Source organism: Myxocyprinus asiaticus, chromosome 34, assembly GCF_019703515.2.
Source record: "Myxocyprinus asiaticus isolate MX2 ecotype Aquarium Trade chromosome 34, UBuf_Myxa_2, whole genome shotgun sequence".
Taxonomy (NCBI): Eukaryota; Metazoa; Chordata; class Actinopteri; order Cypriniformes; family Catostomidae; genus Myxocyprinus; species Myxocyprinus asiaticus.
In genome coordinates, this window is record NC_059377.1 from 25306167 (window position 1) to 25328234 (window position 22068).

At 37.5% G+C, this 22068-nt stretch overlaps 1 protein-coding gene across 2 annotated transcripts in view; it reads left to right on the forward strand.

Annotated features, from left to right (window-relative positions):
* Positions 1-1432: 1432 nt before the first annotated feature.
* Positions 1433-22068, forward strand: part of LOC127424953 (protein argonaute-2) — a 32038-nt gene continuing 11402 nt past the window's right edge. The window contains exons 1-20 of one of the 2 annotated variants that reach the window (XM_051670532.1): positions 1433-1739; positions 3155-3202; positions 5801-5981; positions 6073-6193; positions 6392-6573; positions 6714-6850; positions 6938-7072; positions 7171-7258; positions 7490-7637; positions 7726-7845; positions 7948-8070; positions 8184-8317; positions 13229-13413; positions 13520-13679; positions 13900-13990; positions 14711-14905; positions 15028-15162; positions 16535-16636; positions 16796-16995; positions 19462-19610. In XM_051670532.1, the coding sequence (XP_051526492.1) occupies positions 1715-1739; positions 3155-3202; positions 5801-5981; positions 6073-6193; positions 6392-6573; positions 6714-6850; positions 6938-7072; positions 7171-7258; positions 7490-7637; positions 7726-7845; positions 7948-8070; positions 8184-8317; positions 13229-13413; positions 13520-13679; positions 13900-13990; positions 14711-14905; positions 15028-15162; positions 16535-16636; positions 16796-16995; positions 19462-19570 (2619 nt within the window). In that variant the 5' untranslated portion in view covers positions 1433-1714 and the 3' untranslated portion in view covers positions 19571-19610. The remainder of the gene's footprint in view (positions 1740-3154; positions 3203-5800; positions 5982-6072; positions 6194-6391; positions 6574-6713; positions 6851-6937; positions 7073-7170; positions 7259-7489; positions 7638-7725; positions 7846-7947; positions 8071-8183; positions 8318-13228; positions 13414-13519; positions 13680-13899; positions 13991-14710; positions 14906-15027; positions 15163-16534; positions 16637-16795; positions 16996-19461; positions 19611-22068) is intronic. The other variant, XM_051670533.1, reaches the window with a different exon arrangement.

A 22068-nucleotide genomic window follows, 5' to 3' on the forward strand; every position in this document is an offset into this window, starting at 1 on the left:
AAAGTTGAAGTATATGTAATTTCTGCGCCACTAGCGCCACCAAATGGAATTGCAAAACTAAACATTGTTTTTAAAACATCTTTCTGAATACACCCCGTTTCAGCTGTTGATCAACAGATAGTCCTGCCCCCAACTCAGGCCATTGGTTGAGTTAATGTTATTGTATCTCTTGAGACAGGTCTCTCAAAACAAACAGAGGAATTTTCATACCGCCACAGAGACAGTGTTTACAGTTTTCAAGAAAATTAACCTATGAATGGCTTACTTATGGCTGTCTCTGAATATTAAGCTGGGATAGGATAAAGTATTTTAACACCGAAAAAGGTACAAACTTCAGCTTTAAGTCATTTTTTACTATAAAGTCTCCTCCCTGCCCAGTAGGTACAACAGGTATTTACAAAAACAAAAGAAGAAGAATGTTTAAGTAAAAGTGGGAATTTATAGTAAAAAGGACTTCAATATTGATCTATTACTCACCCACACTTATCATGTTGCTTCTGAAGACATGGATTTAACCACTGGAGTCGTATGGATTACTTTTATGCTACCTTTATGTGCTTTTTGCGGCTTCAAAGTTTTGGTACCTCTTTTTATTTATTTATTTTTTTATTTTATTTTTTGCATTGTATGGACCTATAGAGCTGAAATATTCTTCTAAAAATCTTAATTTGTGTTCAGCAAAAGAAAGAAAGTCTTACACATCTGGGATGACATGAGGGTGAGTAAATTATGAGAGAACATTTAATTTTAACAAAGGTAGTCACTAATGAACAGAATATTGGCAACCCTAAACAGAAATCTGATATATGGCCATATGTGAACATGTATATAAAATTATAGCTCATATATTTGAACATATATATGTACACATTAAAATTTCACAAATAATTTGGAAAATATGTTACAGATATGTAAACAGCCATTTTGTTGTATTTTGAAATATATGTTGCATATATGTACAAGTATGTGACATTTTATATAAGTGAAAAACATTATATATATTTCATATATGTTGCTATATCTCAGATTTCTGCATGGGATTAGAATACATTTTGCATGCTTTTTTAAATTATACACCACCTCTATCAATAAGAAATGATAGATAAATCATAAATACATTAATGACATAGAGTGATAAAATAACACAAATACCAACATATAGGCGTATATAACCTAACGTTTTACATTCATATATGCTGCTAAATAATTTTTTTAATGATCTTCAAACAAATCCGGAAATGACGCAACATGACCAACAGTCCTACGTAGAAATTGTTATATTACATTTAAAGAATGTTTTGGAAAGTTCTGATGAAGAGATTAAATAAATCATATAAAGAGACGCTGTGTGTGTGTGTGTGTGTGTGAGAGAGAGAGAGAGAGAGAGAGAGAGAGAGAGAGAGAGAGAGAGTGTGTGTGTGTGTGTGTGTGTGTGTGTGTGTGTGTGTGTGTGTGTGTGTGTGTGTGTGTGTGTGTGAGAGAGTGTGTGAGTGCACGGTAAATAGGCGCTCTTGCTGTGATGGGGGGATGGGACGGGGCCACTCGCAGCTCTCGTGCTCCACTAACTGAACACTCTCAGTAATCTATCTTTTCCTCTCTATTTCGATGCTTATTTAAAAGAAATTAGTCTTTTCCGTTGCCGCATGTGTTACGTGGCATTCGAAGAAAAAAATAATTGGCGTACGATTGAATTTTGGTGCACAAAACGATCAAAATGTATCCCATTGGAGCAGCTGGTGGTGAGTAATATTATGATTCGCAAGCATGCTAACGAAGAAATGCTAGGCGAAGTTAGTTTTATTTGTACAAAAAAAAAAATGTATATATGTGTGTATATATATACACACACACACACACACAAATTTGTTTAATGCCGTTCGATTGTACATGAAATTAATGCTCAAAATAGTGTTTGGTTTACGTTACTGAAGTGTTGTTTTTCCTCTCTGTTGAGGGTTTGTATTGTAGGCCCATTGTTATTGTTAGCCAGCTAGCTAAGCTTCTTGACCTGGCTTTTGAATTTAACAGCAGCTGGTTAAACTCATGTACGTCAGTCTTAATACGTTAATATGGCTCACTTTCTTGCTGTATCAAAATTGGAGATATTTTGAGTAGATATTTGGAGGTCTCGATCCAATATTTGTTGTGTCCGTTTTCAACGTTTCAGCGTTGGTAGTTTGGCACCAGTTTGAATTTCGCCAGCTAGCCCGATACTGATATTTGAAATAACAGAACAAATGGTTAATTATTATTCTGTTAGCAATTTTTTTGCATTCCTTGTAATAAGTTTGATGTTTTCTGTCGACTTGCGTTATATATTTTAACAGAATAGTCCATGTGTAAAGCTAACCGTTAGCCAAGTTGACTGTTTGAATTTTGGGAGCTGCATATATAAAAAATGCTAAACTATGAGTTGATGCTGTTATTTTATTGTTTTGAGTATTTCTAGTGCAGTTTAGTCTGAAGTAGAAGCTCCCAAATTTAACAAGTATAATACAGCACGTTTGTCAAAAATGTTAGTTTGAAGTTATTAGTTGTCTTTGAATTTTGGTGATATGTGTGAAGTGACTGAACTGAAAAGATGATATAAAGAGTTACTACAGTTCAATGGAATGAGGTCCTGGCATTTGTGAACTTGGCAGGTTGTTGAGTTGCTTGTGTGGTGTCAGTGATAAGCAGTTAAAAAGCCTGCAGACCAGCGGGATTGGTCAACATCCCTAGTATCTTCCAGCAGTGTTGTATTTTTAGGGTTGATAAGATGGGCAGTGACAGTTCAAGGAAGACTTATGATACCCAGGATCTCGTTGTACATTGAAGGTTTTAAGTTTAGATGTTGCCAGTATTTTTAACAAGTTTGCATTAACTTTGACTTTATTTTAAATTTTTTCACATAAACCCTGTGTAACACAGTTTTATAGTACATGGAACATTAAATAAGACATAAACATCGTAATCTCATATTTGATGGATATTAATCACAAAATTCAACTGCTGATTGTCATTTTGCAGAGCTGCTGCCTTGACTAATTTATGGACCCACACTGTTGCAGGTCCATAAATTAGGTTAAACATATTGTTTTACATATGTTTCTGCACATGATCACTAATTTGGAGGTATGTTTTAAAATAAAAGTGTTATTCTGTCTTTTTATAGCTGCTGAGCAGTGTCCGGGACGTCAGTCTTCAGGGTCAGATGTTTCTGGTAAGCAGCCCAGACTGAGCTGGCCTGTTGAAAGCTTAGCATATATTTTCACTACTCTATCCCAGTTATGTTTACAATGTCACCTTTAAATGTTTAATTTAAGGTTTCAAACAGATGAATTGATGATTCACCAACTGTTTGAGTATTTTATATATATCTTTTCCACTTGCTAAATGGGTTAGTTACTAATGATGTTAATAGGCTATATTACTGTTCAGTAAATCACATTGAAGGGTGAGATGTTAAGCACCGCACATGTAAAGGGTGGTGCTTGAGTTTTTTTTTTTTTTTTTTTTTTTTTTTGCACAGCAGGGCTCATAGTCTTAAAGTAAAGGTCTCTAGCATAGTGGCCATTGCGTTGGTTTGCATTTATAGTTCTGTGTTGGTGTGTTTGCATCGTTCTGTGAGTATACAGCCGAAATGCTAACTATACGTTTCATAATAACCAAAAGCAATCTATTTCCTGGATTCAGAAGTATTTAATAAATAATATTGTTGCATCAAATCGAGTTCAAAGTATGTGAACATGTTGAAATTTAGGCACATATTATATATTATACATGTTGCCTGCATTACAGGGAGAAAATAAATTAGGAAATTACTGTAAGCTTGCTCTTGCATTGCTTAAATAATAAAACAGTAAATATTTTGGCATATTTTTGATGTTCCTTACTGAAAAAGAAATCATCAAATTGCTAATTAGTAAATACTCAGCTGAATAACACAAAATGGGTGTTTTAAAGACTTTTTAATTTGCTGACAAATTAGAGGCGTTCCGTTTCCGTAACGTTTAAAATATGGTTTACTCTAAACAATATTGTCAAACATGCGGTCAAATCATTATGCCGATCGGAAAGTTTGCGAGTAGAATACAGCACATATTATTTCACTCGCATATCAAATTCTTATCAAGTAAAACCTTTTAGAGTTTATCTGCTGTCAATATATATCTTTTGTCACATTTCGCTTGCAACATCATGAAACACAAACAGAATGTTGAACAGCAGATGCTCCTGATTAAGACAATTGCTTTAATGGTCCCGGGTCCAAATACAATGTGATATGATGCATAGATCTTAAAATAATCTTGGTTACAATGCAATGCTACCTCAGATATTTTTATCATAGTGGGGGGCGGTCTCTGGTTACAAAGTGGACCGATCACAGCTGTTGTCGTCGACGCGGCGCTGTTACATTTTTGAAGAGGTGCACGCCAGGCTTAGCCATAAGTTCGATGCAGAAGTATAAATCGAACTTAATAGTTCACCCTAAAATGAAAATTCTCATAATTTACTCACCCTTATGTTGTCTCAAACTCGTATGACTGACTTTCTTTCGCGGAACACAAACAAAGATATTTTATTGGAGATACAGTTGTGCTCAAAAGTTTGCATACCTTGGCAGAAATTGTGAAATTTTGGCATTGATTTTGAAAATATGACTGATCATGCAAAAAAACTGTCTTTTATTTAAGGATAGTGATCATATGAAGCTATTTATTATCACATAGTTGTTTGGCTCCTTTTAAAATAATAATGATAACAGAAATCACCCAAATGGCCCTGATCAAAAGTTTACATGCCCTTGAATGTTTGGCCTTGTTACAGACACACACAGGTTTAAATGGCAATTAAAGGTTAATTTCCCACACCTGTGGGTTTTAAATTGCAATTAGTGTCTGTGTTTAAATAGTCAATGAGTTTTTAGCTCTCACGTGGATGCACTGATCAGGCTAGATACTGAGCCACGGGGAGCAGAAAAGAACTGTCAAAGTTACAAAGTGGACCGATCACAGCTGTTGTCGTCGACGCGGCGCAGTTACATTTTTGAAGAGGTGCACGCCAGGCTTAGCCATAAGTTCGACGCAGAAGTATAGGTAATCCATAAAACTCCAGTGGTTTAATCCATGTCTTCTGAAGCGATCCAATTGGGTTTGGGTGAAAACGGACCAAAAAGTAAAAATCTCAGTTACACTTCCTATGTACGCCTAGATTGACGCATGCACAGAGTGCTAGATGGTGTTAAGAAAGCCATACAAGTTTGTGACTACATGAGGGTGAGTAAATGATGAGAGAATTATCATTTTTGGGTGAGCTATTACATTAACTTAATTTTTATGTTTAGAGGTCTGTTGGGAAAAAAAAAAAAAAAAAAAAAAACATTACCAGCTTGAAAATTTTGACCTGGTCAAAAATAATTCATGGAAATATAAGAATTTGTGTGTGTTGAATGTGTCTAATTTTGAATTATTCTCATGGTGTCCAAAAATTAAAACAAACAGTAAATGCAGTGGTTTTTGTGTGTGTTCTGTAGTTTAACTATATACTCTTAGTTTTTGTGTACTATTCTTCCAATTAATCTGTTTTTGCATAATTTGCATTTAATGCTGGTTTGAATTTGGATTTGATTTAATTGCTGGTTGCATTCGTTTATTGCAATAATTTCTATTTCAATGGAATTTAAGTGAATGGAATTAAGAGATTGCCTTCATTCTATCTGGTATTTGTCAATTGTTCCATTTCAGAACACTTAATTTTCTGGTTTCATTCTCTTTTAAATATATTAAAAAGAGAAACTATTTGTGTATCTGCCCTGCAGCTCCAGTGTCTCCTCCAGCACAAGAGTATGTCTTCAAACCTCCCCAACGGCCAGACTTTGGCACAATGGGAAGGACAATCAAGCTTCAGGCCAACTTCTTCGAAATGGAGATACCCAAGTTGGAGGTGTACCATTATGACATAGACATCAAGCCTGAGAAATGCCCACGGAGAGTTAACCGGTAAAAACGTTTTGTCTGAAACTTGCAATTTCACTTAGCTGATTGTTTCGAAGGGCATTTCTACTCACAGACATGTTGTTTTATTTTGTAGCGAAATTGTTGAGCACATGGTCCAGCACTTTAAAACGCAGATCTTTGGAGATCGAAAGCCTGTGTATGATGGGAGGAAGAATCTCTACACTGCCATGCCTTTACCCATTGGAAGGGACAAAGTATGAACTTAATATAGTAGTGATCAATGTTGGCTTCATTATATTCATTTTTCAAGTTTCTCAAAGCAGCATGTTTAAATGCATGACAACTATTTTATTGGAATAGATATGTTCTTTATACCTTGTAAAAGTCTCAGAATTTTTCAAACATTTTTATTGAGTGTCACATCATACTGACTTGCCAAACTGCTCTTTTAGGTGGAGCTGGAGGTCACAATTCCAGGGGAGGGAAAGGACAGGAGCTTTAAAGTAGCTATAAAGTGGATGTCCTGTGTGAGTCTGCAAGCTCTACATGAAGCACTGACAGGACGACTACCAAACATCCCCTTTGAGACCATTCAGGCTCTGGATGTTGTAATGAGACATTTGCCCTCTATGAGGTTTGTGGCTACATTATGGCACAGAGTTCCATATCACCATTAGGGGGCCTCTTGCTTCATCCTTCTGCATGCTTATTACTCTATTTTGGTGTCCTTGTTTTGACTCCATAATATATATCAAACTCTACTGGTGTCTGCAGGTACACCCCAGTTGGACGTTCATTCTTCACTCCCTCTGAAGGCTGCTCTAACCCCCTTGGTGGAGGTAGAGAAGTCTGGTTTGGCTTCCACCAGTCTGTTCGACCGTCCCTCTGGAAAATGATGCTCAACATTGATGGTAGGAGTGCACCTACATCATCTGTTGGATTTAGACATATTTGATTAACTTTGCTTCTATTAATTTTTATATAAATTTGTATTTTAGTGTCTGCCACTGCATTCTACAAAGCTCAACCTGTGATTGAGTTCATGTGTGAGGTTTTGGATTTTAAAAGCATTGAAGAGCAACAGAAGCCCTTAACAGACTCCCAGAGAGTGAAGTTTACAAAGGAGATAAAAGGTGATTACTTTTTATGGTGATTAGTGTCATGTCCATTGGCTGCCATTGGCATTAACATAACTTGATTATCTGAACTCTGAATTTAATTCACCTTTCAGGTCTGAAGGTGGAGATCACTCACTGTGGACAGATGAAGAGGAAATACAGGGTGTGTAATGTGACTAGGAGGCCAGCCAGCCATCAAACGTAAGATTTTGTCTCATAAGTCATTATTGTTTTGGGAATATGTTATATTTCTTTCAGCTTGCAGGAAATGAGTAGAGCTTTTCCCATTTCTGAATGAATGTTGCCATATAAGTTTTTTAAATATTTGTAATATTTGGCATGCTTTTGGAGCTTATGATTCTTATTTGATATTCCTCATTGAACTGATACAATGTTAAAAGTTGATGCTTTAAAATGTTTTCTGTTTGACAGGTTTCCCTTGCAGCAAGAGAATGGTCAGACCATTGAATGCACTGTTGCACAGTACTTCAAGGATAAGTACAAACTGGTGCTGCGATATCCACATCTCCCATGTTTACAAGTTGGTCAGGAACAGAAACACACTTACCTTCCCCTGGAGGTTGGTCAAGAATGCATCTTACACTCTCCTCTTTTTGATCCCATTTATGTTTCCCTGTCCCTAAATGTTATTGTCCTTTTCTCTCCAGGTCTGTAACATAGTAGCCGGGCAGAGATGCATCAAAAAACTGACAGACAATCAGACCTCCACTATGATACGTGCCACAGCCAGGTCTGCGCCTGACCGTCAGGATGAGATCAGCAAACTGGTATGTGCAGCTCTCCTTTGTTTTTATTGTAACTTTGCAGTAGGTATCCTAAATCACTCTTCCACACAATTTCTCATGAGGGTTTTCATTTGTGCGTGGCAGATGAGAAGTGCCAACTTCAACAATGATCCTTATGTGCGCGAGTTTGGAGTCATGGTGAGAGACGAGATGACTGAGGTCAATGGTCGGGTCCTGCAGGCACCTTCAATTCTTTATGGAGGAAGGGTATGAACCTGTCCTGGTCGACATGTATTTGGTTGAATTCTAGATACCCCTGTCTAATGTGGGATGTGTTGTTTCATCTGCCTAATGTTGCAGTGTCTTTCTGGTCATTTCAGAACAAAGCAATTGCAACCCCAGTTCAGGGTGTGTGGGACATGAGGAACAAGCAGTTCCACACAGGCATTGAGATAAAAGTGTGGGCTATTGCCTGCTTTGCCCCACAGAGGCAGTGCACGGAACTCCTTTTGAAGTAAGTCAATCTTTGACCTGAGTGTTTTTACATGTAAAGACCTTTGCACACCAAACAAGAATTTTCGCCGCAATTTCTTGCCACGATTAACATTTTAAAAAGAAACAATGGATTCCTCTGAAGACATTCACACCTAGAGCACTGACAAAGCAAGTGTTTTTTTATGGTGTCATAGGGCTGCTTGATTATGGCAAGAATCATAATCATGATCATTTTGGCCAATATTGAGATCACGATTATTTAACACGACTTTGGAAACATGCATTTATTGATTTAAAATAAATGCATGCATTTTTTAACAGTGGATTTCCTTGAACTGAAATGTAAACTGCACTGGGTAGGGGAGAAGACTATTGTCATATGATAACTATTTTGTTACGTATGGTAGTCAAATAAAGGAAAGCCTCCATCGCTGCCATTTACAGCAGGGGAGCTCACACTTCTATGGAATGAGATCTACTTTTTCATCAAGTTATTGCAGCAAGATCTACCATGTACAATAAAGGCTATACATTATCACAATATACAAATTTCAGTAGTCGGTAGTGAAATTTGACTATTCTCAATACCAGCTTCAAAACCACAACAAATAATAACACTTAACTAATATATTAATTATGGAAGAATGGTTTCAAGTTCTTAAGTAATTATTCAAGACTAGGAAACAGTCAGTAATAAAATAACAATAAAAAACAGCAATGAATAGAAATAGATTAAAAATAAGAGAACAAAATACAAATTAAGAAAATTCAGTGCTTTTAACAGCTTTAAAAGTTTTTAACAGCAGTAGACTATCAAGTAAACATTCAGAATGAAATGCAACATAAAACTACTACTGGTCTTCACTGTATGATTATAATACATTCATACTTTTTAAAGCTGCTAAAATTACCCAGTCAAGAGCAGTGAGTGTTTTCTTGTTCTGGTTGTTTTATTATAATGACACACTATAATAGATGGCAGCAGGTCTATTAGCTTACATTTATACTTACAACTCTGACATTTTCATACAAATCTGCTTTTTTTTCCTTCTGTTTACGTTCACTCTAGGCATCACTCTCTGTGTTTACATGAATACCTCACCAAGACGGGCATTTTGGCGGAATTTTGAAATGTATTTGACCGTTCATTATTTTCGGAACACACGTGCATGTTCAGTACACACACATATGCTACCTGTCAATCAACCAGGGAGCAGCTGTTACGAGATCGCTAGCGAATTATAAAATTATGTGCTCTGGATTACTTTCAATAGTAGAATAAGAATAGGAACTTTCTAATATGTGACAGGCCTAGGCTATCACAAATATAGGCAGTTATTTTTCGTTATTGACGTTTTAATCAGTCTGCTTGTCCGGACAGGTAAGAAAAATTCTCTTTCACTTGCCCATTCAAAAATCCACTTGTCCCGGACAAGTGTTAATGTCGAGCCCTGATTAAATATTGCATTCAGCATTCTCAGAGAATTTTTTTTTCTTCTGCAGTATAGCTCCTAAAGTAAATGTGTTGTTTTAAAGAAGTTTTAGATATTATTTTGGAAAACAAGCCAAAAAAGACTAATAAAAAACGTATTTTGTTCCAGTGAATAATGGGCTAAGACTACACTCTCACCTTTGTTCACTTCGATCCATCTTTAACTCTCAAAAAACAAACTTTCTCTTCTTAATAGAGCTGCATATCACAGATTTGCTTCATAAGATAAATGGTGAACGTGACATACAGTATATTATGATTCACTACGTTGCAAGCCATCACGTTATAATCTAGCTGCAGCAAACGCTCGCAAGTGACGAGCATCCCCGCGCCAGAGTGTGCATCAGCCGGGAGAAGATTCAATCTCTTCCCCGGTCACTTCACGAAACTCAGACACGGTGCTGACCGCACAGAGAAATGCCGGTTTTTGAGTTTTTTTTCATAACCTGCTTAACGTCAGGGTGTGTCATTGCGAAACGGAATGCGGCACAATAATCGTTTTATCTTGATTATCTTGTTTTCATAATCGTTGGAAGCCAAATTTGTAATTGAAAATAACATTTGATTAATCGCCCAGCCCTAGTGTGTCTTTTATTTTTTTCTTCACCCGCCGATGAAATGCCCTGACCAATAAAATATGAGCTGTGGATCACGTGTCAGGAGCCGCTTCAGTCACCGAGATTAAACACTGAAGCAACAGGAGGAAGAAATTCTGAATTAGCAGTGAGGATGTGTATTTAATTTGCATCAAATGCCTTAAAAACTGAAAAACAAAAGATTTTCATTGGTTCTCTTAACATAAATGATATTGCTGCATCACTGCCTTAAGAAATTCTCTGATCTTTGGGTTGTCTTCATAATCTATTCCATATTGCTGATTTGTTTTGCATTGGCATTTAATCTTACATGAGTTCTCTTATATCTCTAATGTAATTCAGTATATATTGTGGAATCTTTGCCTTTGTAACAATTTCACGTGTATTACGTTTTTCTTTGCCAAATAAATATAATATTAATACTTTTGCTGTGACTTGCAGTGCACTCTGTGTGCCTTTTTGTATACAAAAAACGTAGTGGTTTTTCCACAAAATTATGTAATCGTTATTGCGAGCTTTTGAGCAGGAACAATGGATTCCCATGGTGCTATTCATACTGGGTCGACAAATCGTCCGCCGACAATCTGAAGTTTTTGTTTTTACAGCGAGTGGGCCGATTTTTTTTTTTTAAACTGTGATGAAAACTGACAGACCAATGAGATGAGAGTCACTGCAGCTGCTAAATTCAGCACGTTGGTTGCGCTAATCAACTGGCAAACACCGGCATTGGACGTGCAGCTGATACACCCCCTGAAATTATACACTTAAAAATAAATATTTGCAGTTTATGAACCCTTTGTACTGCAAAACCTAGTCTGTTTTTTTAAAGTCTTCTTATGGTGTTGTCTTAATGTACATTATTTAATATGTATATCACTGTGCCTGTTATATTCTCATGGCATTAAAAATAGCAGCGAGGTTCGGCAATTCGTTTGCACTAAGCTCGTAGTTAAAATATCCCATAAAGACTCGTTACACGCAATATTTTACTAAAGACAAACAAATTGCAGAAACACACTGCTATTTTTATTGCAAGGACAGTATTACAAAGTATTTCAATAAATAAAAGACCGTGAGCCAGTGTTTTCTTATATATTTATGCATATTTTATATTATACCTGTTATTCTTAAAGTACATTATTCAACAGGTATTTACACCAATGAGCCAAAACGTTATGACTACTCAAAGGTGAAGCGAATAACATTGATCATCTCCTAACAAGGCCACATGTCAAGGACTGGGTAGATTAGATGGTAAGTGAACAATCAGTTCTCGTAGTCAGCGTGTTGAAATCTGGAGAAATGGAAAGGAGTGTAGACCTGAATGACTCTGACAAGTGCCAAATTGTTATGGCCAGACAACTGGATCAGAGCATCCGTTTTCTTTTACATCACATGGACGGCCGTGAACGTTTACCTTGGGAAGTGATGGTACCAGGATGCACTGTGGGAAGACGACAAGCTGGTGGAGGGAGTGTGATGCTCTGGGCAATGTTCCAATGCTAGGAAACCCTGGGTCCGGCCATTCATGTGGACGCCAATTTGACACATGCCACATGCCTAAACATCGTTGCAGACCAGGTACACCCCTTCATGGCAATGGTATTCTGATGGCAGTGGCCTCTTTCAGTAGGGTAATGCGCCCTGCTACACTGCAAATATTGTTCGGGAATGGTTTGAGGGACATGATTGAATAGTTTAAGGTGCTGCCCTGGCCTCCTAATTCCACAAATATCAATCCTGATTGAGCATCTGCGATCCACAGCGGCTCCACCTCGCGACTTACAAGACTTGAAGAATCTGCTAATGTCTTGTTGCCAGATACCACAGGACACCTCCAGGGGTCTTTTAGACTCCATGCTCTTGGCAGGTCGCGCTGTTTTGGTGGCACGCGGAAGACCAACAGCATGTTAGGCAGGTGGTCACAATGTTTCGGCTCATCAGTGTATATTACTGTACCTTGTGTTATATTATCCCTGCATTATAAAAAGAAAAGTTGGGTTAGGGAGTCTGTTTGGAACATGTGCATATATAAATAGGACGTATATTTATGCAACAGCTCTCTTTACTCCTCTCATTCGCATAAAAAAACACATTATAGTAATAGGATGCATCAACACCATGGAAAGAACATAATAACAATTATACCAATGTAGGTAAAAAAAAAAAAAAATGCTCTAACAGCATTCAATATATTAATCTCGACAGCTGAAAGGTGCTGGCAGGAGACTGGTATAAATATATCTATAACAGCAACAGCGCTGCCTACTGTACAGGGGGTGAAATAGTTTTGTTTTATTTTTTTACAGACTCTGAGTGAGTAGATCTTCCATAGGATTTTTGTCTCGCAAAATCGTCACAGATTTGGTGTGAACTAGTCGTTATAAGCTGTGCTGCAGTTAGCAGTATTAAAGTATCTAATAATGGGTCAGACAGTCATCACGTTTAGTTCATAACATGCAGGGTTTTGAGCAAATGTATAACAAGTAAATTTACATGGAAATAAAGACAGATAAGGTTGCTTGTCTTTCGTATTGCAATTTCATGGTTGTTTTCCAAACATGTCAAGTAGTTTTTCTCATCTGTCATGGGCGACGACCAGCTGAAAGGTGCTTTTGTAAACTGTGAAGGCTGATTGTGTTGATATTGATCATTCACCTCACTTTTAATGTGAAGGGGCCATTCGTCTGCGATTTGTTTTGCGTTATCACATTGCCTCTGGTTTGCAAATGCCTTAAGGCTTTGCGTAGCGACTGTTCTTTATGATTTAATGAAATCATTGTATTCCATGATGAAACAAAATACAAAACCACAGTCTAACCTTTATCTTTGTTTTCTGTAGAGCATTCACTGACCAGCTCCGAAAGATCTCGCGTGATGCCGGGATGCCCATTCAGGGCCAGCCGTGCTTTTGCAAATATGCCCAGGGGGCAGACAGTGTGGAGCCTATGTTCAAACACCTCAAGTACACATACCAAGGCTTACAGTTGGTGGTGGTCATCCTACCTGGGAAGACCCCTGTTTACGGTAACTTAATAATTCTATGGTGTCAAAAAAATGATCTATTAGTGTTTCAACTATTGTTTGCTGTATTTATGTTGTAATTTTAAGAATTAAAATGTTCTTCTCTTAGCTGAGGTAAAGCGTGTTGGAGACACTGTTCTTGGCATGGCCACACAGTGTGTCCAGGTAAAGAATGTACAGAAGACCACACCTCAGACCCTTTCCAACCTCTGCCTCAAGATTAATGTCAAACTGGGTGGAGTCAACAATATTCTTCTTCCACAGGGCAGGTGAGGGCAGCTTTAATAATAGACTTTGACATTTTTCAGATTGTAGGCCTTTGTATGATTATTCTCTATGTCCTGGGCTACTTTCCCATGAAAAGCGAACTCCTGTGAAAGACCATTGAATAAATTGATCAATTTGGACTTTTACAAAGGTTAATAATCTGTGCTCATAAAGCAATTGACTATTCTTCATTGTTGTTATATCACTATATTTGCTCTTTAGGCCCTTGGTGTTTCAGCAGCCAGTCATATTTCTGGGTGCAGATGTGACTCACCCCCCAGCTGGAGATGGCAAGAAACCCTCTATTGCTGCTGTAAGTTAGACAGAAACTGAGCATTCGTACCACATATACATGCCCAAAGTACACTGAATTTACATTTGCCACAGAGGTGTTAGAGAAGAAATTTCTATAGTTCTTCCAAATTAGTCCTAATTTCTATCAAGTTCAGAGATGCTCTTTGCACAGTGCCAGGAAGCATTAATAAAATAAAAAATTTAAGCCATGTTTATTAATGTCCAAGATCTAGGGGGCCCTCTAGTGCTGTGGTTCTCAACTGGTTTTGCTTCGGGACGCGGATTTTACATTGGACATCAATTGGCGACCCACCATAGTTAAAAACACAACCTGTATTTAATGTATCCCGGGTTGGATTTTCTTTTATCTTGCATTTTGTTCATGGTTTTCAAGTATAAGGTGTCAAAGAAGTTGTCTCCCCCCTGTTAAAAGTTGATGAGCCACGAGAATATTGTGTGGCAGATGAGAAGCCTTTAGTGCGTGTAAAGCACTGAATGTGAGATTATCATTAAATTTGCCTCGGCAGCCCTAAATTTCACTTGGGCGGCCACCGAAAATGTTTCAATGGGAGAAACATGGTATGTTCGTTCCCTGCTATCCACGACCCAGTCCGAATAGACCTGCGACCCACTTTTGGGTCACGACCCACCAGTTGAGAAACACTGCTCTAGTGGATCAAAAACACATCTAACTATAGAAGAATATCATATTAATGTTTCTATGTCTTCCAACATTTAGGTGGTTGGCAGTATGGATGCCCACCCAAGCCGGTACTGTGCCACAGTGCGGGTGCAGCAGCACCGTCAGGACATCATTCAGGATCTGGCCACCATGGTGAGAGAGCTGCTTATCCAGTTCTACAAATCCACACGCTTCAAACCCACGCGCATTATCTATTACAGAGACGGCATCTCGGAGGGGCAGTTCAACCAAGTAAGCTTCATGCATACATGTTTTGCCAAAACTTGCAAAGAACATTGGACAACAGGCATGTTTTCGAATCTGTGATGCAGAAACATTTAATACATTTTCACATTCCTGTTTTGTCCATGTAGGTTCTGCAACATGAGCTGCTGGCCATCCGTGAAGCCTGTATCAAGCTGGAGAAAGATTACCAGCCAGGCATCACCTTTGTAGTAGTCCAAAAGAGACATCACACCAGGCTCTTTTGCATGGACAGGAATGAAAGGGTTGGTTATTTCACTGGAATTTAACTCTACACAGGTGTCGCTGGCAGAACAAGGACCTGATTTAATGAGAATTTGCATTTAGGAGCACCCAATTTGTGCCTCAAATTATCAAACAAGTTCCTAACGAGATGAAAATTTAATAAAATATGTGCAAAAAAGAAGGCACTCTGTGTGAATATTGTACATCTCTGGATCTCATTGTCATTTGTAAGCATACAATTGGATACTCTAAACTGTGGGTATTAAAACCTTCATCCAAGGTTATCATAAGTGAGGAATTAATGTTGTAAAGAAATTTTTATATATATATATATATATATATATATATATATAAAAACATTAAGTCATACAAAAAAGTGACAGCCAATTATGAATAGATTTTTTTTAATTTTATTTTAATTTTTTTTGCTGTTTACTAATGGTGAGTAATATTGATTAGACTGGTAGGGTTCAGGTTATATTGATATGAAAATTGCCTTTGGTCAGTAGTTTACACATCCTTCATGAGCGGGGCGTGAGTGAGGCATGAGCGGCACGTTTTTGTTTTGGCGCCCATATTAACAGATGACACCGTTTACACTACAAGTGTGAGTCATGAGGTGACACGTCCCAGAAGCAGCAGTGAACGGATAGTTTCGGCGTTGAGCCTATTTTTGCCATGCGTCTCATGCTGATATCAGCGGCTCTGGGTGCAGTACAACACTAAATAATCAGGAGATTATAGAAAAGACACAAAAGCAAATCAAAATTATTCAAACCAAACCTTTAATACACGACAATTTATATGTCGGCATGCAAGTAAACTCTATAAAATAAAGAATTAATAAACTGCCAGACCTTTTGCCATTCTGTGTATATAGGTGTACAGTTTAGATGCAACATTAACCAATCACAACCAAGTGTGTTGATAAAGATGAAGTGCGCGTGACTGCCCACTGTTGTCCTTGAAGCAGCAATAACCTCAACTTATTACGACCTTATTAAAGAGAAAATTTGGCGTAGGACCCCCTTAGATAACTTTATTTCCTGCGCAGAGACACTGCTGTTTCTCGCGGAAGAGATGCGGCCAATGTGGGTGTCCAGTGCGACCGCCTCGCTCACGCCACGCTCACAGAGGATGTGCGAACCTGGCGTTAGGTGTATTAGGTGTTTTTCAATTAAAGTTAGTGCACCCTTTCAGTTACGCATGCTGTCTAAATGAGCAAACATCTTGTGAATCAACACTGCCTTGTACTTTTTTTCCAAGAATTTGCTCATGCAGATATCCTTGGAAAAAATAATGCTTGTAAAACAGAGGACAACTGTCAACTTGTTTTTTTTTTTTTCCATGCCTCTTAAATTTTGTAGTTCAAATTGGCTCTTTGTATTCAAGGTTGGAAAGAGTGGCAACATTCCTGCTGGCACCACAGTTGACACCAAAATTACCCATCCATCTGAGTTTGACTTCTATCTCTGTAGTCATGCCGGAATTCAGGTACCATTTATTTCAAATGGAATTTTAGTAAAACGTTTGTTTAAATTCTTCATTTAAGAGCATTTTATATTTATGAAGAAATTATGTATTTTTAGTTGGTATTTTGAAGAGTGGAGATTAAGTTTGATCAAGTTCTTTATAATTGCTGAATCTACACAGGGAACCAGCAGGCCCTCCCACTATCACGTGTTGTGGGACGACAACCATTTCACCTCTGATGAGCTGCAAGTCCTAACCTACCAGCTGTGCCACACCTACGTGCGCTGCACCCGCTCTGTCTCCATTCCTGCACCAGCCTATTACGCCCACCTGGTGGCATTCCGTGCACGCTACCACTTGGTTGACAAAGAACACGACAGGTACCGATGGCAGGGTTCTTGATCAGTGGTGTAGTCGGGGCCATACACACGTATACGCTGTATGCTTACTTTTTCCCAGGGCTGTTTGCGTATAACGACTTCTAAGGATCAATATTTGCATATACCCTTGGTATACCCACGTGTTTTGTGGCTTCAGAAGTCCATAATCTACTGTCGTTAGTTTCCCTTTAACTGTATTGGAAGCTGTTTTGTTAAACTGGAGAATCTTTGTTGTAATTCCCGCCCCTGACAACCGTTGTCACCGCCATGATCGACTGAGGGAATTTGTGACAGTGAGTAGAGAGAGTCACCCTCACGCTGAAGCAGCATCAGGTAAAATTAATTAACAAAATATGCCAAACATCCTGTAAAATAAGGAATCGTCCTGTAATTGAGTGAAAAAATTGCGTTCCATATGAAATCCATACGTGATGCCGTTTGTCCCGTATTTTAGCGTCACGCACCCAAACTGCTGAGAATGTTTCACAACTCGAGAGAAATGGACCTGAAACACAAACACACTTTTCGCATGAGATGTGCGAGATATCGACTGTTGCTTTACAAGGACGCTACACTTGACACAGAAACGGCTGGAGGAAAGATCAGTGACAATCAGCGCATGTTTTCTGTCAGAAGCAAGATCATTTTGTCAAAATCATATAGCATTTGTGTGTTAATTGTTTCCCACCATTGCGATTTTAAAACACCAGTAAATGCACCTATTCATGACATGCCATTACATTTTTTTGCATATGTCAGAGCTCATTCTGGAAGAGAGAGAGAGGTAAGAAACCTGCATTACTGCATTTAATTCAAAATAAAAGTACAGTAGTACAGGTGTAGTTAAAACACTTAACGTGATTTTCTTACATTTCACTTATGATAAACACTATTTACTGCCATAACAACGACACTAATCCAATGAGAAATACACTATTTTCATATTAAGCCTTTTCTCTCTCTTTTTCCTGGTCGTTGTATTAAAGCGTTTTTTCATTTTAAGTTTAGTAGGGGACGTTCGCACTGCACACGTTTTTGCGTCCGTCCGAGCTGTTTTTCAATGTTAAGCAGCGTCTCGCACAGGAAAGTAAATATTGGTCATTCCTACAATTGTGTCATTTAAGTCCCCATTACAACTGTGTGTAGTATTTATATTGTTTAATTTCACCCAATTACAATTTTGATAGGCTTGTTAAAAAGAATAAATACTTTTTTTATAATGTTAGACATGTCTGTGGGCTTAAAAGTTAAATTTTAAATAATTGAAATCCTTTTCTATTGCACTGTCATATGTTCATGTCCCAAAAACTGCACGTCAAACATCTTTGACAAAAATAAATGCTAAATCATTGGATTTCTATTTTCCCCCCACATACAGTTAAGAGTTTAGTGTTACATTCTCTCACTAACATGTATTCATTTGTGGTAAATGTGTAATTAACACTGACAGTGGAGGCTTTTTGTGTGTCTCTTGATTTATTATACACCCTGTTATGTCATGATACTATGACCTTTCATTGAAGATATATGTTAGGAAACGTCATCACACACACTGGAGGTGGACATCAGCCATTCTGCAAAATTACTGAGTTACTTGAAGTTTATAACTATTGTTTTCCTTTGTTTTCCTTTTTATTTTGTGGTGTTAATCATATGTGGTCAAGCATAACATGTCCACTCTGTTATGGGAAGATATATGGAAAATAATATAAATTAATATTTCAATATACAGTAAATAAAATCATAATATTAGTTTACAAATGTTTCCTAGATATCAATCACAGATCATGTAGTGGCTCATTTATCCACTGAATGTCGACCCTGTTATTGTCCATCCTGATGCTGCCCATTTAACTGGATGGACATCTGAATTTTTTTAGTAATTTAGCTTGACCAGTATGACTAATGCAATCTTTAATATTTCCCTGTAATGATGAAACATAAAGAAACTTGTAAAAGTATGTTTTATCATTCAAAAGTTCCAAAGCCAGAATGTCACCGAATTGTAGGAATGACCCATTTACGAGATGTACAGCGTTGCAGTTCCGTCGCTCTCTATATGCAGATTACCAGTCTACAATAACAGTAAAGTACAATCTATAGTAACAGACACTTAGAGTCAGACGAACAGGGACTGAGCAATAGTAAACCACTTTTTTTTTTTTTTTTTGGTAGGACCACACCACTGGTCTTGATCTCCCAGACCGAGTGAATGGCATTAGTTTGCAAAGTTTACATTTTACTAAACAGAATGTTGGTAGAAAATATTAACAATCCTAAGTGAAATTGGGGAATGAAAACCTTGCCCATTTTCAGTAGACCTAGATTGCCCAAGCTGTTATATTGTACAGGTTCACATTTGTGCCCACGGTATGTGCAGAACATTTTTAATAACATGTAAAGCATTTGAAGGATACACAGTGCTTTATATTATTGTCCCTCTGGTTCTGATCTGTTTCCCGGCAGTGCTGAGGGAAGCCACACATCTGGTCAGAGTAATGGCAGAGACCAACAGGCCCTGGCCAAAGCTGTGCAGATCCACCAGGATACACTGCGTACCATGTACTTCGCCTGAACATAACCAGAAATAAGCCCTTCATCCTCAAAACAGCACGGTGTGTGTGTGTGTGTGTGTGTGTGTGTGTGTGTGTGTGTGTGTGTATTTTTGTGTGTGCCTCATTTGTATAAAGGGTACTTTCAAATGAAAATGAAGACTCCAGAAACTCCACACTGTTAGATTTCCAAATGATCATATAGTAAATACTAAATATCCTGTCATGAGTTTTAGAACTGTAAGATGTGAATCCATTAATTTATCTTTTTATTTTTTTTATTTTTTTTATTTTTATTGCTTGGTATGGTGGGTGTGGTTGTGTATCTCTGTTGTGCATGTCAAATTAGAGGTTACCATGTTTACATAGTCCAAAAATGTAAACTATTTTTACACTGAAAGTTACATTTACATCGGGGGGGGGTGGGGGGGGGTCAATATTGATGCCAAGGTGGAGACTGTTGAGCAGTAGTTTTTACAAACTTATCAAACCAGTGGGCTAGGGTTAGTTTAGGACAACATGGATCAGGTTTAGGGGTTGTGGGGAGGCAGTTCCACAGCTAAATTATTTATCAGCAATGCAAGTGCACTGACCAGAAGGGGACTTCAGGACAAAAGTACTTATTCTGTTTTGTTTCATTTATTTGTGCTAATATGAATTTTTATCTTGGTGTCATATGTTGTTCAGTCAAGGTCTCAGTCAACCTACTGTACATGTCCTTCAATAACTAATCAAGCATTGTCCTATGCTTGCACTGGACATTTTTGACATTTAAAATAAGTGCAGAATCAAGAACACTTAGCTATTTGGATGTGAGAATGTAGAAATTGTTCTGACAATCAGTTTGGGCTCTCTGCCACTCAAATGAGACTGGTTCTCTTCAGTGGCACTCTCCGTATACCTGAGCCAGGATTCTCTGTGTGGAAACAGCTCTTTAAAATAGACAATTTTTCGTTCAAGTATTGTCCTTTTAAAATACTAATATCTTTTGGACTCCGCATTTAGATGATCTTGTAAGTACTTTAAATTTTCCTGCCATGAGCATTTCTCTCTTACTTGTCCACCTTGATTGTAACAACCTAAGGTTTCAGTGGGTGGGTAGATGATTCCAATTTTTTCAGGAAATGTGATCACATTTCACTTTGTTCAAGCACCTGTTTTGAGGTTTAATTTCTAAAGTTGTCAAAGATATTACCCACATTGAAACATAAGGTCAGTTTTGTGCTGAATATTGGAGGATCTGCAGCCCTGTGATCTGCTTGGCTCTGTGTAATGTATCCAACAGTGAATTTTGACTGCTGTGATGGTGTTGAGATTTAAACACTGTACATTTCAGTTACTCAAGTCACCACACTCCAGCTGACCACACCGGCAGTCAAGACTTTGAGGGAAGGAAGGGTGAAGGGAAAGTGTTTAAGAATAACACTGAAATCAATCACATTGTTCACAGAGACACAACGAGGTTGGAGTGGAAAATTCCATACAAATTTCAAATGCACCTTAGTTTTTTTTTTTTTTACCCAGAAGCTAACTCTATAACCTATTACTTGGAGGTTTTCATCATGAGGATGTTACCAATCCTTTTTTAAGAACCCAAGATTGTTTTTATAGACAAGTATCGTGTGAATTCTTTTAGAGACCTTAGGGAGTTTTGTGACCTGGTTGGGCCATTAGGCAAGTGGTGGTTATCTTAACCTAGGGACATTTGCTATAGAGAAAATCAATCCAAACTTTGTTCAAATTGAAGCGCAATACATTGTATATTTCTTGGTACTGTTTTAATGTAAACAGTCAAGTTTTATTGCCTTCTAAAGCATATCATGTGTAATGATTATCTATTGAGTCTTGTAAGTTAATTAACTGTAAGCTCACTTCCCCATATAATGCTTCAATTTTAACTTGAAATTTTTGGGAATTTTTAACCATCTTTTTCTAACTATGCATTCTTAACCATGAGATTTTAGTGGTATATTTGTGTATATGAATTGAATTTAGAACATTTGTAATGTAGTCATTTTAATGCTGGGTACTTTTAGTAGTGTAAATAGTTCAAGCCCTGTACCCACTGTAGCAGTATTAGCATTACAAAATACTCTATTTTTATTATCAACAATTGGATGTTCTTTATATGGCTCTGAATTATTCCTATTAGCCAAACAAGATTACATATGTTCTTTTAGTTAATGTCCTACCGTTACTGAAGCACAATGGGACATAATTGTAGGTGCTAGAGTTTATTCTTGAGAAAACCATTTGTTATTAAAATCTTGTTTAGCCTCATCTTTTAAACAAAAATCATAAGACTAGTAAGAGAGGTTCATGGATATGTTCGATTTTGGATCTAGGGAAATTTGACATTTTGACCCGGAAATTTACCTATCCATTTGTATATCTTTTTTTTTTTTTTAGCCAGCTCTAAACCCATCAAACTGTGTATAAGGGGCATTTTAGCTTATCGACACATACTTGATTATGTTATGTTATTATTTGGCGCTGGTCTCGCAACTTGTGAAAGTAGATG